Source organism: Apiospora hydei (assembly GCF_038363865.1).
Source record: "Apiospora hydei strain CBS 114990 chromosome Unknown utg000005l_segment0_segment0, whole genome shotgun sequence".
NCBI lineage: Eukaryota > Fungi > Ascomycota > Sordariomycetes > Amphisphaeriales > Apiosporaceae > Apiospora > Apiospora hydei.
The window spans coordinates 1,566,837-1,587,355 of NW_027117364.1; the positions used below are offsets into that span (position 1 = coordinate 1,566,837).

At 51.2% G+C, this 20,519-nt stretch overlaps 8 protein-coding genes across 8 annotated transcripts; 5 read left to right on the forward strand and 3 right to left on the reverse strand.

The window, feature by feature from the left end:
• Window positions 1-451: 451 nt before the first annotated feature.
• Window positions 452-2,844, reverse strand: PG997_005965 (polyadenylate-binding protein; the record flags this gene model as incomplete). The annotated part of the gene is made up of 5 exons (XM_066810280.1): window positions 452-584; window positions 646-896; window positions 938-1,669; window positions 1,710-2,660; window positions 2,704-2,844. 5 exons carry the CDS (start codon window positions 2,842-2,844, stop codon window positions 452-454), a joined length of 2,208 nt encoding a protein of 735 aa, XP_066669203.1.
• A 1,785-nt stretch (window positions 2,845-4,629) lies between these two features.
• PG997_005966 (uncharacterized protein) lies at window positions 4,630-5,661 on the forward strand (the record flags this gene model as incomplete). The annotated part of the gene is made up of 1 exon (XM_066810281.1): window positions 4,630-5,661. The coding sequence occupies one exon, from the start codon at window positions 4,630-4,632 to the stop codon at window positions 5,659-5,661; it is 1,032 nt and encodes a 343-aa protein (XP_066669204.1).
• Window positions 5,662-5,962: 301 nt separating this feature from the next.
• Window positions 5,963-6,931, reverse strand: PG997_005967 (uncharacterized protein; the record flags this gene model as incomplete). The annotated part of the gene is made up of 1 exon (XM_066810282.1): window positions 5,963-6,931. One exon carries the CDS (start codon window positions 6,929-6,931, stop codon window positions 5,963-5,965), a length of 969 nt encoding a protein of 322 aa, XP_066669205.1.
• Window positions 6,932-7,865: 934 nt separating this feature from the next.
• Window positions 7,866-13,030, forward strand: PG997_005968 (uncharacterized protein; the record flags this gene model as incomplete). Its single annotated transcript, XM_066810283.1, has 6 exons — window positions 7,866-8,507; window positions 8,560-8,610; window positions 8,661-8,945; window positions 9,006-9,168; window positions 9,218-11,284; window positions 11,412-13,030. 6 exons carry the CDS (start codon window positions 7,866-7,868, stop codon window positions 13,028-13,030), a joined length of 4,827 nt encoding a protein of 1,608 aa, XP_066669206.1.
• A 323-nt stretch (window positions 13,031-13,353) lies between these two features.
• PG997_005969 (major facilitator superfamily transporter) lies at window positions 13,354-14,791 on the reverse strand (the record flags this gene model as incomplete). Its single annotated transcript, XM_066810284.1, has 5 exons — window positions 13,354-13,431; window positions 13,479-13,651; window positions 13,712-14,178; window positions 14,236-14,289; window positions 14,346-14,791. The coding sequence occupies 5 exons, from the start codon at window positions 14,789-14,791 to the stop codon at window positions 13,354-13,356; spliced, it is 1,218 nt and encodes a 405-aa protein (XP_066669207.1).
• Window positions 14,792-15,353: 562 nt separating this feature from the next.
• PG997_005970 (uncharacterized protein) lies at window positions 15,354-16,606 on the forward strand (the record flags this gene model as incomplete). The annotated part of the gene is made up of 4 exons (XM_066810285.1): window positions 15,354-15,456; window positions 15,513-15,631; window positions 15,705-16,465; window positions 16,519-16,606. The coding sequence occupies 4 exons, from the start codon at window positions 15,354-15,356 to the stop codon at window positions 16,604-16,606; spliced, it is 1,071 nt and encodes a 356-aa protein (XP_066669208.1).
• A 611-nt stretch (window positions 16,607-17,217) lies between these two features.
• Window positions 17,218-17,969, forward strand: PG997_005971 (oxidoreductase; the record flags this gene model as incomplete). Its single annotated transcript, XM_066810286.1, has 3 exons — window positions 17,218-17,331; window positions 17,433-17,565; window positions 17,638-17,969. The coding sequence occupies 3 exons, from the start codon at window positions 17,218-17,220 to the stop codon at window positions 17,967-17,969; spliced, it is 579 nt and encodes a 192-aa protein (XP_066669209.1).
• Window positions 17,970-19,148: 1,179 nt separating this feature from the next.
• Window positions 19,149-20,289, forward strand: PG997_005972 (terpenoid synthase; the record flags this gene model as incomplete). Its single annotated transcript, XM_066810287.1, has 3 exons — window positions 19,149-19,425; window positions 19,480-19,804; window positions 19,881-20,289. The coding sequence occupies 3 exons, from the start codon at window positions 19,149-19,151 to the stop codon at window positions 20,287-20,289; spliced, it is 1,011 nt and encodes a 336-aa protein (XP_066669210.1).
• Window positions 20,290-20,519: the final 230 nt, after the last annotated feature.

Below are 20,519 nucleotides of genomic sequence, written 5' to 3' on the forward strand. Positions count from 1 at the left end.
AGAATCATGGGTGCCGCCAAAATCCGTCCGGTGCCAAGCAAAGACCGCTTCGCCCTCCTTCACTGACCGTAAACGCCGTGCAAAGCTGGCAGCCCACCGCCATCTCCAGCGAAAGAAGCAATAGTCTATCGATACATGCCAGTAGGTGTTGTAGAGGCCCTTGACGTTCAGCAAGATCCGATACTGGATGCCAAATATTCGCCAAACATCAACGACTAAAGATGGTGCTCGCGGGGAGAAAAAATGCAAAGAACGATATGGCATCACCACCCATTGCTGGCTGAACCACGGTATCATCATGAACTTTTCCATAACCGTTGAGAAAATCCACCGTCCCAGCAGGTGGATAAAACAATGAAGAGATCGTAACAATGCTTGCCAAATTGGCAGCACTAGCGCAAACAGCCATGGTTTGCCACAACCGTCTGCTCTGGCACAAGCAGATGCTTGCTTATGCCTTCTCTTCAGCCTTCTCCTCCTTCTTGGCCGGCTCAGCCTCGCCATCGCCTTGTGTCTTGACGTAGTCGTTATACACAGACATGGCCTCATCAACCTTGGCACGGAGGGCAGACTCATCTTCGATCCTGTAATCCTGTTAGTAATTTGGTCAAAGCATATCATATCCCATGAACAGGGGGGACTCACAAGTTGACAAGCTCAGCGTTATCCATTTCCAAGAGCATACCCGTAATTTTGCCTGCGAGGTCGGGCTGAATGGCTGCAATCTTGGGGAAGAGCATCTCACCGAGCATCTGCTTCTGCTGGCCAGGGTTGTTGGCATGAGCTTGAAGCTGCGACTGAAGGAGGGAAGCAGGGGTCAAGTCTTGAGCAGCTGGGCTGGGAGCACCCATCTGTTGAGCGGGCATTCCACGGCCGCCTTGCGGGAACTGACCCATCTGGCCATTGCGTGCGTTCATGCCGCCACGGCCGGCGTTACCACCACCCTGTCGGGCATTGGGGGATATCCAGGCATACCGGGGCCAGGCATGCCGGCCATGTTGGGCATACCCTGCATGCCCTGCATGTGCCCACCGCGACCACCGGGGCCACCTCCACGACCTCCGCCAATAGTCTGCTGGACCTGAGCCATGGCAGCCATGAACTGAGGGTTTCCAGGCTGGCCGTAAGGAGCACCAGGAGGGAATTGTCCAGGCATAAACATCTGAGGGGGCATGCCTTGGGGACCGCCACGGCCGCCCTGAGGAGGGTAGTTGTTGAACTGACCAGGTCGGCCACCCTGGACACCGGGCATACCCATGCCAGGCTGAGGGAAGGGCATGCCACCACGGCCAGCGGGGAAGACAGGCTGCTGGCCAGGTCCGTAGAAGACCGGGGGCTGCATGTACTGCTGGGGCATACCGGCAGCAGCGGCGGCCTGCTGCATGCGGAGCTGGTTGCGAGCTTGGATGCTAGCCTCAAGCTGGCTCTTTCGCACGTCCTTTCGCTGGGCAAGAGCGACGTAGAGGGGCTTGCTCTCGATCATGCGCTGGTTCATCTCGGCAACAGCCTTGGTGGCGTCGTCAGGGTTGGAGAAGCAGACGAATCCGAAGCCCTTGCTCTTGCCGAGCTTTCGGTCGCCCTTCTTCTCCTTTTTATCGCCCTCCTCCTCCTCCTTGGGCTCCTCCTCCTCCTCCCCCTCCTTCTTGTTCTCCTTGTCCTTACCCCTCACCTTCCTCCTCGCCAGATTCGCTAATGGTATCGCGCATAACCTTGGCCGAAGTGATGGGGCCAAACTCGGAGAACATCTGTCGCAGCTTATCGTCGTCAACATCATCGTTCAGGTTCTTGATGTACAGGTTGACGCCCTGGTACTTGTTGGCCTTCTCCTGGCGGGCGGCCTCGTAGGACTTGCGCAACTCCTCCTCACGTTCGTGCTTCTTCTGGGCCCGGCCGACGTACAGCTCTTGACCCATGAAGTCCTTGTTGTTGAGCTCATCAACAGCCTTAGCAGCAGCCTCGTGAGTGGTGAAGTTAACAAAGCCGAAGCCTCGGGACTTGCCCTCAGAGTCACGAGCCAACGACGAGGAAGTGACATCACCGTACTGGGTGAAGAGGTCACGGAACTGGTCATCAGTAGCATCAGTGGCGATGTTCTTGACGTAGACGTTGGTGAAGTTAGCCTTCATCTCCTCGAACTTGCTTTGGCGGTCCTTCTTGGGGATGTGGTGGCCGACGTAGACCTTCTTCTCGTTGAGAAGCATGCCGTTGACGTGCTTGATGGCGGCAGCGGCAGCCTCGTCAGTCTCGTAGTGCACGAAACCGTAACCCTTGGAGGCACCAGTCTCGTCCTGGGCAACTTTGCAGCTCAGAATGTTACCGAAAGCAGCAAAGGTGTCGTGGAGAGCCTTGTTGTCAATGGCGGCATCGAGGTTCTTGATGAAGATGTTGCCGGAGCCGGTCTTGCGCAGCGCGGGGTCACGCTGGGACCACATGATGCGGCAAGGGCGGCCCTTGATCTGGGTGTAGTTGAGCTCCTCGAGAGCGCGCTCACCATCAGAGGTGGTGTTGTAGTTGACGTAGGCGTAGCCGAGAGAGCGACGGGTAACGGCATCGCGGCAGACACGGATCGAGGCGACCGATCCAATGGAAGAGAACAGCTCGAAGAGCATAGCCTCCGTAACGGAGGGGTCGAGCTCGCCGACGTAGAGGGATGCCGACGCCTGGGGGTGGGGGGGTCTGAGCGGAGCTGGGCGTGGCACCGGCGGTGTCGGCATCTTCGCCCTGGGCATCGCCAGCGACGTTGGTGTTGATAGCAGGAGCCTTGTTGGCCTCACCGCCATTGAGGGAGGTGTTGCCAAGATCGGCGGCGAGCTGATCAACAGCGCCAGAAGTAGTGGAAGCCATTGCTGAAGAAATGGAAGGTACTTGTGATTGAATCTAGCGCGACAAAGGCATACATTAGATAGTTGTAGCAAGAGACAATGGTTGTCGTATCGAGTGGGCGATCGCGTGGTTGGAAGCGCACAAAGGGCACAAAAGTGTAGGTTGGTGGGGAGAGGGTTTACATACCAACAACACAGAGCAGATTTTGACCTTATCGGTTCGGAGACCTTGATAAGTAGTCGAAGTGAATAAAGTCGAGTGACAAAGAACTGTCGCTGACTTCAAAGAACTGGTCGACAAGTGTCAAAAATGGAGTATCGCAAAGATGACTCGGATTTCTGACGAGCAGGTGGGGGAGGTAAGTGAATAGATGGTGTGGTTGACACTACAGCACCTATTCAAACAAACAAACACGTCTCTTGCGAGGGAGATGGGATAGCAAGACCAGGAGAATATCGCGGGGTCTTGGGAGGAGGAGAGGTCTCGAGGATGGGAAGAGGAAGAGACGAGGCGTTTGGTGTTTGGAGTAAAGGGTATGGATTTTTCGGGGGTTTTCCAAGTTTTTTTGTGGTTTTTCTGGCGATGATTTTGGCGAGAATCAGAGGTGAAGCACGACACGGAAGAATCGTACTCTGCAACTGAATCCTCTTTTTGGGTATTTTTGGGGGGACGATTTGCCGGATGAAGGTTGTCAAGTCGTTGAGAGAAGGGGAAAGAGAAGCCCACGAAAAAAACGAGTTCGTCTTGCTCCCTTTGGCGCCTTCAGATTTTTTGTGTTTTCCGAAAATTCTACCAAGAAAGAAAGGGCCCCACCCGCTGTTAGGGTCCAATCAGAAGGTGCGACCGTTAAAATCGTCACTCACCCCTCCTCCCCAACTGCCTGCCCACGCCCGCCGCCCGCCGCCCACTATCGCTATCTGCGCTATCTGAGGTATCTGCTCTCTCCAGTGATCCAATCGGCTGATTATCTAAGTCAACCAGTGCAAGACTGCAAGTACCCTGCTTAGCTCCTGCCTGGCATTGAATTTGTACAGCAGAGCTCGAGATGAACATGCAAACAGTGGTACCTTCCTGCCTGAGGTCTTTCTCCAGTACCCAGCCAGCAACCAGTGGCACATGGCCTCAGGCTCTTTTTCACTCTGCATGGCATTTTCAAAGAGAGGCCTGGATTGAATGCGAATCGATTCTTGGTAACCCGGGGCCGCACATCATGGTCCGAATCTTCTCAATTCACTGATGCTCATAACATTGAATTATTCTCTCACAAGTATGAAGTAGTTCTTCACAGTTTGCGAGTGGTGGTTTTTGAGGGCATTGGCGAAAATTGGTCAGAAGCCATGACGACGGTTACCTCCCACCCTCAGCTGCATGCTCAGGTGCCTGCTGCTCACTTCAAATTATTGGACAAAGGGCTCACATCAGAGGCACCCAAGCTTTACCTGCAGTCTTCCAGCTCGATCTTCAAATGTCGCTTTCCAGCCTTGAAGTGAATGCCTAATCTAGGTAGGTTTTCATAGGCAGCTAGCTACATGTATTTTGGCTCCTCATAGGTAGGTTCAATCTACACAAGACGGTCGGTACAGCAGTTGTGGCTGCATCGTTCAACCATTGCTCGACTACCCCGCCTTGCTTCAGGCAGCAGGATATCACTACTTCTTTCAGACTCCGGTGTGATCGCAGATACTCTGCAACATACATACTTAGTTACTTGCCCTCCATAGATATCTATTTTGCAAATAAAACCATCTTGTTCTTCAATTGACCCTTCTCTGGGACGGGACATCCAGCACCAACACTCAAATCAGCATGGCACTTTTCCATGGTAGAAGGATCCGATCCCGAGACTTGGGAGGCGGATTCCGTTACAATGCTGAAGACTTCTCCGTGTCAGAGCCCGCTAAGATTGACTTCAATGGGATGGACGAGCAGTCACAGTGCGTGTTGTTCTGCTCCATCCCTTCGGAGATCCGGACCCTCATATTCGAGTACGCCCTCGCTCCTCACGACAATCTCGCGAAGCCGTATGCCAAGGACCGCATGTACTGCCGCCCTGGCCAGCTCTACCACCCCAAGACGGACATATCGCTTCTCCAAACATGCAAACGCGTCTTCCAGGAGGCCCGTGTGCTACCCGTAGCGTTGGCGACGCACACCTTCTGGCTATTCGGCGGGCCTTGGCGGTGCATGAAGACGGGCCTGAAAGGCATGACGCGCTTTTCCGCGTGGCAGGACTCCATGAGCGAGGAGCAGAGGGCGGCCGTCGACTGCGTCCAGATCTTCGCGCAGCAGACGTTCCTGGAGAGCTTGGGCACTCAGAGCAACAACGGCCTCGAGTCGCTCACCTTCGCAGCCAGGACGCTCCGCATCACGTTGCGCCATACCGACTGGTGGTCCTGGGAATCGCCCCCGGCCTCTTCAGACAGGCTGGGGATATGCCCCTGGGAACGCGGGCGGACTTCGCATCAGAAGATGCTTTCGCTGCCCCTGGAACATACCCCCGAAGCGATGCGTGAGCTCATGCGCCCCGGAACCTGGGGCTGGCAGGTCTGTCGGGTTCAGAACCTCCAGACACTGGAAATGGAATTTGAGATTGACGAGCGGAAGAAGTCCCAGCTCGATGCTGTTTTGGAAAGAGCACGACACTGGATCTTTCCAATGTCTGATGGCGATGGGGTGCTGAGGCAGTCGGGCGCGGTAGCACATTCGACCTATGATGGCTTCGTCAGGAACAAGGACGACTCGACGCCGGTTCTGAGCCCCACGGGAAGCCATCATAACCCATGGGTCGACAGGACTTTTCACGTTGCCATCAAGACCTGGAAAAGGAGTGTTGCGTAATATGAACATGAAAGCGCCATTACTAGTCTAATTGATTTGGTCACAGGTAAGCATCTTGGCCCACAAGCAGCGATCTTATTTAACGAGGGTTGTATTAGGATATAGGTGTATATATAAATTGCAATTTCGGTCACTTCAACACAATCGCCTGTTGCTTAATTGATTGCTTCGCCACAGCTCCTCCAGGCCCGTCACAGAATGTGTTCAAACAGCACCGTTCCGGAACCCACCCCTGTCACTCTGCCCCTGAACCAGAGACACATCCTGAGCAGGGCTTGATATCCTAACAAGATATTTAGACTCAAACAAAGGCTTGCGTCACGGAATTGACGATTTCGACTCGAGTCTGGCCTTTCCTTGGCTCGTCAACGTGATAGATCTTGATTTCCTTTGCAGATTCATGGGCGTACTTGACGATCACGATATGCTTCTCCACAAATCCTTGCAATTCGAGGTGGCCAGACTCCTTCCGCTCCGGCACATCTCCGTCTTCCTCATGGAACTTCTTGTTCCCTCGAAACGCGATCTGGAGATACTCCTCTCTTTCCGCCTCGTTGCCGCCGAAGATGCTCAGCAGGCCAGCGGTCTTGAGCAGAATCATGTTGAGGATGATTCTGCATGTCCTACCATTTCCGTCGCCGAATGGGTGAATGCAGACGAAGCGATGGCAATACATGGCAGCTATTTCGACAGCAGGGAGCTCCTCGTCCAAGAGGGGCATACACAGATAGAGCTTCATGTCCTTGACCAGTTTCTGCATGTACTCAGGTATGGCGGCTGGACGGAAGAACAGGGCTGGCTTCTTTTGGTTTCCGCTGCGTGCGCCCGTGAGCCAAGTTCGGTACTGGCCGGGTGACCCTGCTTCGTCCGATTCCAAGACACCTTCGCCGCAGAGGAGGACGTGGATCTGCTTGATGAGGTCTTCGAAACCCTGAGCTTTGAAACCTTTCTCGGACAGAACGAATTGATCAAAGGCGTAGAGGAGGGCGTTAGTGTGATTGATGACTTCCTGGCGGCTTTTCTTCACATCCTCCGCCGAGGCAGGGCGGCCAAGAGACTTGAGGGCCTCCTCTGATCTCGTGTACTCCTCCCCAGAGACGGTCGCCGAAACGGCCTGCCCGGCAAAGATCTTCTCGCATATCTTGGCGGTAATGGCCTGGGTAGAGCCTGCCTGCTCAATGTAGTTGGAACTGTAGATGAGGTCGACCATGTGAGGCTGGAGACCTTCCCAGAGGTCCCATTTCTGGAGTCGAGGAAGCGAGTAGAGCATGGTGTGCGGTGACAGCGATATAATTTCTGATTGTTGTATGATATTAAATGTCGGTTGTGCTAGCAAAGGTTTATGTTCAGGACAATACGACAACTGGGAGAAATGTCAAGATTTATACAAAATAAATCTTCCAAACACGATACTTCGGAGAAACAGCATTCAGTGAAGTGAATGATTAAAATACGGTTCATGGGTCTCCAAAGTTTTTCGGCAACCATTATTCTGTAAACTTTGGACGAGTTGCAAAGTAGGAAGTTGCAAAGAAAGCGCGTTCGTGAATGACCTGAAAGTCGGCCATCCGTATAGTTGAAGTCATAAACCTCAACACTTATGGGATCTGGTAAGCTAAGTAAATACATGATGCCCTATATTCCGCTTCACAGGTTGAAATCTATCTGCATCCATTCGGAGGCGTGGCATTGGCCTGTTAGAATATAATTGGGTAAACTGCAAGTTAGGATGCAAACCTCATACTCGCCAGCGACCGCTATATCAGGACGTGCTGGCTCAGCTAAATATCCTTTCGATCGAAATGGACCACTATCGCTCATGCTGTTGGATAAGTGCGAGGTGCTAGAATAGGGTCTCTTTCAGTTACCAGTGGTGATTTTCGTCTTCCGCCCATCTACATTTAGTAGGAACACAAAGTAATCACCTATGATATTTTACTTACTTCATGTCGCTGAACCGCTCAAATTGTGTCTGAAATACCGCGCGTCAAGCTGAGTTTTAGACCAGCACATAGGAAGCCGCCAGCGGTCCCTGGGCCTACCACATGGAGTAGGTACGGGCCAACCCAGCACCTCGCGTTGACGACACAGAGTGACTTCATGCAGTTTGGAAATCGGGATTTTGATTGAAGAAGCCGGATTCCCGCGATCAGCTAATGGTATCCGAATAGAAGGGATTACAAGATGGTTGGTTGCTTACTATCATGCACCGCAACACAGCAAAGAGGACATTCAAGCTGATCAAATACATACCACCTTCACAGTTCCACCGAAAGTTTTTCTCGACTTCCAAAGGTCGACGGGCCAATGAAGTGAAAACACCAGAGCCGCCTACATCATCGATACTTCGATCGGAGCGGAGTCAAAGTCTCGAAAGCGACGCTACGCTCACAGGTAGCCGGGATGAATATACCCCAGGAAGTCAAAGTAGCTACATCAATTACGAACATCGTCGTTCCGAACCGTCCGTGTCTGCATCGATATCGAGTTTGCCCACTCGGACCAAGTCCGTCCCAGCCACTAGAGCAGACGATCCGCTTGACTTGACCCAGATACACATCCCAGACCTGCCACATGCGATCGGTATCATCTTCGTTCATGGTCTAGGAGGCTCCAGCAGGCTTTCGTGGTGCAAGCATCATGATCTAGCCCTGTTTTGGCCAATGCAGTGGCTACCAAAAGACCCAGACTTGCGAAACGCGAGGATCTTCACATTCGGTTACAATGCGGACTTTCGATCATCTTCTCAGAGTCCTACAATGGGCATCGCCGACTTCGCCAAGAACTTGCTGTATGATATGGCGTATGCGACCGATAAGGAAGGCGCAAGTCTTGCAATTGGGGAGGTGAGTAGTCTAGCCACCTAGAAGGATGTCGATACTCATACTATCGCTTTAGAGGCCAGTGGTGTTTGTGGCCCATTCGATGGGTGGCCTTGTGTTCAAGAAGGTGAGAGATTGAGCTCTATAGTGAATTCAGTTCTAACTACCCAAGTATAGATGTACCTGGAAGCCCAGCTGGATGACCGGTATGCAAAGATTGCAAAGGCAATCAAGGCTGTTGTCTTTCTAGCCACTCCACACCGAGGCGCAGATTTGTCGGAAACGCTGAATCGACTACTTTCAGTTAGTTTCAGAAACTCGCCGAAACAGTATGTTGCCGAGCTCGGCAAACATGGGAATTTCCTCAGGACCGTCAATGATCAGTTTCGGCATACTGCAAAGCACCTTCAGATATTCTCGTTCTACGAAACAATGCAGACCTCCCTTGGCCTTGGCTCCGCAGTAAGAAGCACGATTAAAACCCTGTCTTGCTAGAAGATGCGATGTCTGACGCATATTTAGTTGATTGTTGCCGAAGATGCATCAAAGCTGGGCTACCCAGGGGAAGTATCGCGATCACTCAACGCCAACCATCACGATGTTTGCAAGTTCTCGAACCCTGACGATGCAAACTACCGTGCTGTGCTGGGTGCGATGAAAGCCATCGTAAACTCATTCACAGAGTGTAAGCTTCTTCGACATAGTCCTCTGATTTGGAAGCTGACGGGAAGTAGCACAGATTGGATCTGCGGAAGAAGATCTTGAGAAAATCCGCGTCTTTTTAGCTGTGCCCGACATCCAAGATCACGATTTGAGCGTGTTTGACTGTCGCCGGTTAGAAGGCACATGTATTGGTGCATTACAAGAACACCAACTCTCAACATGGCTCTCATCTGAGCCTTCATCTCAGCTTCTTTGGCTACAAAGTCGGCCTGCCAGGGGCAAGTCTGTGTTTTGCTCTTTCTTGGTCAACCATCTGAGAGAAACTGGCAAAACCGTACAGCATTTCTTCTTTCGAGACGGCGACGAGACCAAGCGATCTGTCGGTTCTCTTCTGAGATCGTTGGCTTTTCAGCTTTCCCCTCGGGTACCAGAATTTCGTCGTGCTCTGGTAAGCCTTGCCAACAGTGGCTACAGGCTAAAAGACGCAGACTGGAGGTCAATGTGGAAGCAGCTATTCACACCAATATTCAACAAATCACTGTCATCCCTGCCGATATACTGGATCATTGATGGACTGGATGAAACTTCTGCTGCTCAACAGGTTATCGAGTTGATGGGCGAAATAAGAAGTTCGGTTACACCAATACGGGTACTGCTCGCCAGCAGATGGACGCCATTACTCGCATCATCGTTTAACAGGGTATCCTCCAAGGTCAACATGTTGACCTTCTCTCTTGACAATGATACAGGCGATATGCGCAGATTCGTTGAAGAAGAGCTACAATACCTGAGCTGGGACTCCAATGTCAAGGCTGAGGTTATGGAGAAGGTGCTAAGCCAGGCAAACGATAATTTCCTCTGGATTCGCTTGATAATGGAAGAAATAAGGGAGTGCAACACCGAAGAAGACGTTCGGTATGCCCTGTCGGAGCTTCCTCCTGGTATGGAATCGCTCTTTCGGCGAATGGAGGACTCCATCAATAAAATCAGAAGGCCTTCAGATAAGAACCTGGCTCGGCAACTTCTGATGTGGACGATACACACCCACCGCCCTATTGCGATGGACGAAATGATTGAGATTCTGACCCCCGAATTCGGTCAAATCCTAGATCTACCTACATCAGTCAATCGACTTTGCGGCCACTTTATTGTCATTGAAGGTCAGAATCGACTTGGGATCCTCCACAAAACTGCTCGGGAGTATTTAATGTCCACAGCGCAGCTTCCATTCTCGTTGGACGAGGGAACCTGCCACATCGAGATCTTCGAGATGTGTGTCGCATCTTTCATGGACAAGGGACTCCGATCAAGATTACGAAACATTGAAACACTACCTCTGGTGTATCAGGCAACATCATGGATGCACCATCTTCTGCGAGCTGCTAAAGCTAGTTCCCGTTCCCCAGCGATTGAATCGGACAGGCACCTTGATATTCTGACTAAGTTCTTTCGAGAACCGAGCGTACTGAGTTGGATCCAGACTCTAGCATCATTCCGCCAGTTAAGAACATTAGTGGAGACCTCTCATGTCTTGTTGTCGTTCGTGAAGCGCAAGAGGAAAGAGGACTCTGCCCGTGACCCATCTATGCGACGCTTCGAGGACCTCGAGCTGATTGAGATTTGGGCACGGGACTTGTTGAAGCTACCGGGAAAGTTTGGCAGGATATTACTCCAAGATCCAAGCGCTATCCAGACTTCCGTTGCTCCATTCTGCCCTACTGGCTCAGCGATATATGAAACATTCAGCAATGCTTCACAGAAGCCGAAGGTTCGAGGGCTGCCTGAAGACTGGGACGACTGTCTTGCGAGGTTCTCGATTGGCAACGATCGACAGGGCGCATTCATCAGAACTTGTTCGAGGTATTTGGCTGTGGCAGATACCGAAGGTTCCGTTTCCATCTGGGATTCTACAACTTTTCATCACTTGAGACAACTTGAGCATGGTGCTGCTATTTCCGCGATGTCATTCCATACCAGTGGGAGACAGATTGCGACTTACGGGCTTCGCAGGACCAAAGTCTGGGACCTTAGCAGTGGCGATCTCCTCATGTCTGTCGACAATCCGCCCGACATGCGCGCTCTGACATTGGTCTTTACCGATAGCGATTCGTATCTTCTAATTGGCACGGAGCGAAGGTGTGTGCTGAAAGTTCCAATCACTGTCGGCTCTACACAGACAGCATGGGAGGAGGCCATCTCATTGAGCGACGTTGAATCGGTGGAAGGCACCTATCTGAACGCACCGACAGTAATGACTGAGTCCAGACCACACGAAGGTTGTTGCTGCATACCGCCGTTTCCCTGCGGCTGTCTGGGATCTATCATCTGCGCGTGTCTTACAGCGTATCAATCGAGATTACAAACCCGGTCGCTCCACTTCCCTTCTTCCCTTCGTCCAAGGAATCTCGTGGCATCCAAACAGTGAAGAATTTGTCGGTGTATTTCTGGATGGCTATACCTTCCGAATCAACCTCATCGAGAATACCTACAGCGAGCAGCCACCAGAGGGTCAATTCCCCGCCGCCATCCGGGTGAGTTCTGATGGTCTAACGTACGCCATCTGTGGGGTTCACGGAACTATCAGACTTTACGACTACCAGACATCGGTTCTGATCTACCAACTCACCTCGGAAGCTTTGGTGACGGATTTATGTTTTAGTCAAGACGGAAGAAGGCTGTATGACATTCGCGGCAGCTCCTGCAACATATGGGAACCGAACGCCCTCGTGAGACTTGATGCTGCCGAAGATAACCCAGCGAGCAGCCAGGCTCCCGAGGAGAGCATCGAACAGTCAAACTTTGCCTCGGAGTCATTCGCCGACAATCCGGTGCCTGTTGTGGTTGTTGCACCTATGCCGTCTGAATCGGTGGTGTGCTTTGGAGATGACGACGGCTTACTTGTTCTCTTGGATTACGCGACTGGAGAAAGATCGTCACTAGATCAGACTGCCAGTGGTATGGCCATAGAGCATCTGTCCTGTAACGAAGATCGTCACCTGGTTTACGCAGAAGTCAGTGGTCGGTTAACTGTCTTGCGTCTCCAACCAACTGCAGACAGGTGGTCACATCAACGCGTCGCTCGTTTCAAACCTAAGGTACAAGCTGGTGGGATCAAGCAGCTTCTTCTTGCGTCCAACTCTGATTATCTTCTTATCTCCACGGAACACACTGTACAGATTTGGTCCTTATATCCGAAAGCCGAGATAAAGTTTATGGATACGACTGGGGTGGCGCTTCCTTCATCTCGCTGGGCGGTTCACTCGACATCTGTCGATCATCTTCTGTCCGTTACTGCCCGTCACTGCAGGATAGTCAATCGAGACAATGGCGCAATTGTCCAGCAATTTGACGTCGCGCAAACTCAACGCATGACTCCTTATGCAGCAGAAACCCCGGGAAGCCACCAACAGTCGAACAGGAACACATTGGCTTTTGGGGAACCGGATGAATACTTGGAGCGCGTGCAGCCGACACATTTCAAAGGCCACCTGCTGTTGACGATATCCAAGGAAGGTGTGAAGAGAGGGCTTCGCCAGTCTCGCTTCGCAATACTTGATGCTGGATTGGACATATCCACACCAAGCAGCACTGGGAAAGTAACACCCAATTGGATCCCTCCTGAAATTTCAGACCAAATCGAGGTCGCTCTTAACGTACTCAAGAACGGCCACATCATTTACTTGGATCGATCCTTCGGTATTTGCACTTGGAGTATGAAGTCTGCGAGGGGTGTTGCAGATGTCAAGCGACACTTCTTCATCCCAAGGGACTGGATCATGCAAGACAGCCTCCATCTGCTGGCAGTAGACGTGGATGGAACAATCCTCTGTCCACGTAACGGGTCGATTTCAGCGATCGAGACATTTGCAGTGTCCGAATGGTAGATAGACTCTAGTAAATGTTGTTTATACGAAGTCCTTAAACTGAAGTGTGCGGTTTTCTATGACTCCTCCACTTCTGCCCCTTTCGCATCTCCAAGAACAGAAGCGGCCCACATGCCCCTGAAAGCAGTCCCAAGATCGTGAAGCACCAGCCTATCCCGATCTTATCAATCACAATTTGGATTACGGCCAGACTTGCAGCTGAAAGACTGCATCTCACAATGTTGGCTGACGCAGCTGCAGTCGACGACTGTGAGGGATTCAAGTCTGTCAATAACGTCCCAAGCGCCTGTATCTGCGATCAGTGATATGGTAGCCAACGAATACTAGCAGATACGTACGACAAACACTCCAGTAGTGGTATACCCAATGACTGTCTGAAGTACCAACGGCACGGTAACGTGCTAGGATAGGTCAGCTGATGATCTAGCCATAGTGCTCCAGTTCTTACCACTCTGAGCCCTACCACCCAGCCATAACCTATGATGGAGGCGGTGGCACCAGCAACGAGATAAAAGCAACTAGTCAGGCGTGCCTCTTCTATAGAGAAATCCTCGCCCGCGGAGCCAGTTCCAAGGCCATGGCGATTGCCAATGCGTGCATAATCGTAATTTAATAGCTTCCCTATTATACTGGTAAGACGAACAAATAAGGCTCATATTAGTGGATCTTCCGGACACTTACCCCATGTATAAGTTGAAACAAGGCACCCACATCCGAAAGGAATGTAGATGAGTCCAGCTTGTAGTTCATGATACCCGTAAGTGTCTATGAATAACGATGCCAGTGTTGCCTGCACACAGCAGTAAATGGCATAGTATAGTCCGTTACATAGCAGTACGATAAATATATCCTTGAAGAAGAGGAGCTTGAGACACGCAACGGGGTTAGGGGTAACAAACTGGGGTTTTCTGGCAGCGGTAGACTCGGTCATCTTTGGGGTCCCCAGCTGTATGAGCGGTCGATAGATACCAATGGTAGGAATACTGCCGTTGCCTACAATCCTCCTTGCGGTTTCTGGCAGGGACACCACCACAAGCAGAAGGCATGAACCTCCAAGGATTGCAAGAACCCAGAACACCCATTGCCAATTCAGTTGAGAGGTAACGATTCCTCCAAGAACGGGCCCAAACGGCGGGGCCACGTTGGGACTGAGACAATATTTCAGCAGACAGGTGCTAATTGCCTTGATATGGGTTCATACTGACCCCATTGTAAATATTCCAACATAAAGTCCTCTCTCTGACGGGCTTGCGATATCACTGATTACACCATAACCAAGTGAAATTGTTCCTTATTCATCCCAATATTAGCTTACTTGGAATTTTGCAGTAGAGTCATAACTTTACCTGAGCTCCCTGCACTCTGAACCATGCGAAGAATGAGGAGTGAAACGAAGTTACTCTGAAGAGCTAGGCCAATATTGGCAGCCAAATAGACCAACAAGGCAACAATATACACTGGTCGACGGCCCATGTTATCAGCGGCACCGCCAAGGATTGCTGGGATCACGCCTGAGACAACCATATACGTTGTGACAGCGAGATCTATCATGCCAACAGTGGTATCCAAGCTTTGGGCTATCGATGTGATTGCAGGGTAGAAGATGAAACTGCTCATTGGCGAGAACATGGCGGAGAATGCAGCAAGAAATAATATCCAGCGCTTCTGCTGGACTGAGAATGTAGAGTAGGGTTCGTCATGGTCTGGTTCACCCAGTGCTTGAGACCGAGGGTCTATGCGGGATTCTTCATCTCCGCCCATGCTGTCGGTGATCGGTTTCTTGCTTGATACTACATTTATTCCCGTATTAGCGACTGCATATGTTCTTGGAAGGGAGTGATACCGACGGAAATTACAGCCCTGACCCTGCAGAGAAAGGATATAGGTGTAATGCTAATTGTTCCAAGATATTAGCGGGATAGGGTGTGGACAGCTATCACGAAATCTGTATATCCAGAGACTGGCGAACGCCGAAATACTCCCATCTCTGGAAGCAGGCTAGGAAGATGATGGTCTACGGCTCAATGATGAATGGGAAACCTGCATGGAGGCGTTACGTTGTGTCATCCCGGGGTCCTCATTCCCGGGCCGGTTGGGTGTGTGATTGGTAGCCTACGGCTCCTAAGATGCAACATAAGCGCCCGATGTTACCAAAATAACCAATAACATGGTGTGACGGCCGAACCTGGCAACACAAGCCCAGTCGTTCTCGTTTCCCCTCAATTCAGTTGGAATGTCTCCGCACCAACTTCCAACTTCTCCATTCCTACCTCCATTTACGGGGACTGGTTCTGCGCTAGTGACTGACATCGTAGCCTCGATCATGGCCGTTTCCATTCAGCTTCAACACGAACTCAAGGAAAGGCTCGCGAGCCTCACGGATGCTCTTGGTGGAGATCTGCCAGTCGACGAGGCGGTTCTTGATGGTAACGGTTCCATGGTGTTCCTTTGAGGCGAGTTGTTATACTGAGAATGTGTCAAGCACTACCGAGGGGAACGAAATCCGTTTCGGCTCACAGCTATGGTGTTTCTGCGTGGTCCTTCACAGCCAAGGTCAGTGGGCTCGACGCAGAAGATCGCCCAATCGAGTTCTTCATGAAAGTAAGCTAGGTATCCATTTCGGTATATCGATGGCCCCCTTTGATAGGGTTGATGATTAATACTATGATTATAGTATGTTGCTAGAGACCTAGGAGGTGCGCAGCTCAAGGGGGAATTCACCGGAATGACCGAATTGCACAGAGCTGCGCCGAATCTGGTCCCCAAGCCCATCGCATGGGGCCAGCTGAAGACTGCTGCTCCGGCTACCTTCTTCATTCTGGTAGAGTTCAAGGAGTTTGCTCCTGGGCTTCCAAACCCTGTCAAGCTCGGGTCGAGACTGGCTGCAATGCACCAGAATACTGAGAGCCCGGATGCCAAGTTTGGCTTCCATCTCCAGACTTACGATGGTGCACGTATTCAGGATGTGACGCAGCAGGATAAATGGACTCCGTTCTTCTCAAATCTGCTGGCGGAGGCCTATCGTCAAGACGTCCAGGCCAATGGTCTCTGGCCTGAACTGGATGTTGTTTACAACCGAGTACAATCCCACCTTATCCCGCGGCTGATTGGCGCATTGGAGGGAGACGGGAGATGTGTCACGCCAGTCCTCATCCATGGAGACCTCTGGGACGGCAACATATGCAACGATGCAGAGACGGGGGATCCGTGGATCTTCGACTGCGCAACGTACTATGCCCACAACGAAATGGAGCTCGGCATCTGGCGTGCAGAGAGACACCAACTGAAGGCGAAGATCTATAGACGGGAGTACCTTCGACACTACGAAGCCAGTGAGCCTGAAGATGAGTGGGAAGATCGCATCCTCCTATACAGCGCCAAGACCAACTTCATGTTCTCCGTTTGTTTTCCGGGAGGAGCGCCTTCCCGAAAAGTGTAAGTCGCCACGGCCAAAATACAGGCATATCTACATACTCACATGTATCTAGTGTGTTCAACGACATGCTATACCTGATCCAGAAGTACGTACCGTGGGAAGAAGACTCTGAGGTTCGGTCTCAACTGTCCCAACTGTAGTGGGTCTACACGGAGGTTATGGAAAATGATATGAAGTCATGGCTGATATCGAAGCATACTATATGAGAACCGCTACCGGGTCGCTCACTCTCAACAAAATTGTACCTACCTACATACTTAGTGACTTTGGATCTGCCGAAAAGGGGGGCCTTTGATGTGGAGGACTGTACCCGGAGTGGGCCCAACCCCTGACTTTCAGGCTCGGTCTGTAAAGCTAACCTTCAACATCCTCAGCCCATTACTGAAAATGCTTTTATGCAACCGTTGAAATGTTGGCCGGGTGTAAGACCCTGCAGTATCAGCTGAAACTAGTTCATCGATTTGCCTCATTTCAACTAATATAGACCCCTGCCAACTACTTGGTTTTGAACACGGACTAACCTGGCCAAAATGAGTTAGGGCCGTCTGCATCTCATTTCGCTTAAGGCAGATGACATGATGTCGGTTTACGCGACGTGACTAGATAGATTATCGAGTTAGCCACGGTGACTGTTTTTGTACTAAAAGAGCTGGCTTCCGCCCTAGTTCTTCTTCATCCCCGACTTGTGGAGGGAAACGTACATCGCCGTCTTCCTCACTCAGTCACTCGTTTCTGAATACCTTCACTTACCATGGCGCGCCTTACAGCTGCTTTGGTGCTCTTCGGCATCGCGTGCACCACTTTGGTCACCGCGACGCCTGAGCCCTTCAACCAAGAAGAGAGTAACCGCAATTCCGACTGTGATGTGAGTAACAAACCTATTTCCTTTTTGCTTCTCCTTCCTCGAGAAGAAGGTCTTAGGGGTAGTTTGACGGAGACCGACGCTTACCATCATTCCCTGACTAGAACGGCTGCTTCTTCGGCAGCTTCCCCGGCGGCTCATGTACGAACGACGCCGCATGCATGTGCACCCAGCAGAAGTACCGCGAGAAATATTTCTGTTGTATGGCACAGAAATGTGCCCCTTCAGTCCTCCCTGGTAAGTGACAACTTGTCCTGCGTTCTCCCAAAGATGGAGGCCTTTGACACTGATCACACAAATACCTCCTAGACTCCATCGATCGTCAGAATTCGGAGTGTGGAGCCAGGAATATGCCATTCACTTTCGATGCCGAAGCAGCTTGCGGTATCAAGCTGGCTGCTTCTTCTTCCGCTGTTATGTCGTTGAGTGCCGCTACCTCCACTACAGCCAGTGGCTCGCAGTCCACGTCGGCGGCCCCGAAGGTGACAGCTGCTACGAGTTCATCGGGAGCGGCACCTGCGGGAAGTCACGCAAGTGCCGGCGCGTCGCCAACTCCGGCGCTGAATAGCGCGCCGATGGGACTGGCTGTGTGGAACGGGGCAGCTGCTCTAGTCGTCGGGTCAGGATTGCTGCTGTGGTAGAGGTGACAGGAAGCGCGGACAGGAAATTTTGGAAAAGGGTGAGAGGTATAGCCGGCGACCCACGAGCCATATGCTGCGAAGACTAGTTGCGGCCATCGAAATGACCGTAATGGCGGTTGATAACCAAACTGTTATCCTGCTTGGCTTATGGCTAACCCCTGCCTCAGCTAATATGGATCGAAATATCAGGGGTAAAAATAGAACTGGCCAGCTTGGATGGGGGGGGGGTCTACTACCAGAAAGGGTGACAGAAGGCAAGAAAGATAGAATCTATGGGGTAAGTGAGGGGTGGCTATTCTACTTACTGCTTCAATTTGCCGAGGATCATCATGCCCGTATCTAGGTACGTTTGCCAACCTTCATCTTTGATTTGATGCCGTCCATTCGGCGTGCCTCCGAGCTGCATCATGCAATGCCGGCCCATTCGCAGCTGACAGGTTGTTGGTTTGCACAGCTACGCAAACATCTGACGCCAAGAGAAGTCAGCAACGCCTCATCCTCCAATAGGGCTGACAAGTTCCCTGTTAGTGTAATCCTCCGCGGCGCTTCTGGGCGACACTGCCGCATCCTCTGCAACCCAATAGGTAGCGGGCTATATCATATGATATATATTTCACGGTACTTTTCCGTACAAAGTCAAACCCATGATAAAATTGACATTAAACTTGTATGCATCGAGTGTCTCTCTTCGTCAAAATCGGTCAGGGCTTGTTTGTTATACGGCTCGATAGTGTCAAATGAGATTACGTATAGTATGTTAGAAATCGAATAGGCAGTATGGTGAACACAAAGAGACTGACTGTCCTTGAAGCGCCGACGATATAATGAGCAAGTAGCCGGAAGTGGCACGTAGTACTGGTGCCGGCACAGCGATAACACACTAGCTACTCGGGGTACCGTTGGCACTCTGTTATATGGTGAACATGTCAGCGTAGTGTCCAAAGGAACTCTTACGTGTGTGCTGTGCTTGTTGCTTGCTAGGTCGCTTCCCGAGTTGGATACATAAGACATTTAAATATCGAGATGGAAAAGGAAAGAGGTTTGCTTTCTCGGGCTCACAATGAACCTGTGCTTGAAAGACACAACGTTGAGGTATTCTTTCCGCTGGAATATTCTACGCATTTATATATACTACACTACCTAAAATATCATCTCTTTACGAGTCTCTATTTCTTTAAAATGGAATTCCGCTACTCAAGTCTCGTTGATCCTCGTCACTACCAGACTCATGGTCTCGCAAACGGCATCCCTCTTCGTCAACACGATGACTCAGTTAAAGAAAGAGCTGGAGCTCTAAGAGCTCAAAGAGATTGGGGCAAGTTCGTATTCCCTATTCAGGGGTACAATGGTGGTCTCGGTGATCGATTCAGTTTGATCCGCGTTACGATCCCAGAATGCTTACCCGAGAGGTTGGAAATAATATCATATGCCAATGAGTTTGCCTTTTTGTACGATGGTAAGTCCTTCTCACCCTTACTTATTCAAGCCATACATGTTACATCACTCTCAGGTGCTAATTTGTGCCGTTTCATACAAGATGCCATGGAAGAAATTGATCTCAAAGACAATTTGGACGGAGACGCTGTAACGATCCCGTTCTTGGAGACCTTTGGCGCTGAGACGGTTCTCGATGTGACCCCCAAGGTAGCTGCGCAGCCCGAAAAGCGTCTCCAAGCTCAAATCCTGGCTGAGATGATGAGCATCGATCCCATCCGGGCCATCACGACAATGGAGGTATGGGGCAGGTTCGTTCGACTCGCATCAGAAACAAGAGCCCGTCCGTTTGGCACGATGACAGAGTACGTACCATCACGAGTCGTTGACGTTGGCGAACTGTAAGTGATGCCGCCCTGTCCCGGCAGCCGAGCTCCAGCACGATCCCAGGCTTGACTAACATGATCTATGATACAGTATCTGGTTCGGCACTTTGACATTTGCCATGGCCCTCACTATTCCTGAAGAGGACCTCCAGGAGTGCATGGAGCTAGCCAGGCCGGCTTATGCCGCGCTGGCATTGACCAATGACCTCTACTCGTGGGACAAAGAGCGCAAGGCAGCGGAAGAGACGGACCAAGACTATGTTTTCAATGCGATTTGGGTCATCATGAAGGAGCGTAGTGTCAGCGAGAAAGAGGCGAAGAACATTTGCTGTGAAGAGATTAGAAAGTATGTCCAGGAGTACTGCGAGATTGTTGAGGAGGTTCAGAGCGAACCCGCACATCTTGGCAAAGACACAAGGACGTACCTTGAGGCAATTAAGTATACTATCAGCGGGAATCTTGTATGGAGCATCTACTGCGCCAGATACAATGATTTCTAGACTGCTGGCGACGGGTGCACATGCTGGGATGCAGGAGGTGCGCTGAAGTAAGGGGGACTTGGCACCGAATTGCTCGGCCCGACCCGCTAACTTCGATAACGAACAGTGCACTAGCGGGAAGTGTCAGGACGGGAGAGCTGCACATGGATGGAATCGCGTTGTCGCAAATGTTAACCTGGGTACTGGAATGAGGCGGTTTCGGGAAATTGAACAATTGACTTTAAGTTTGT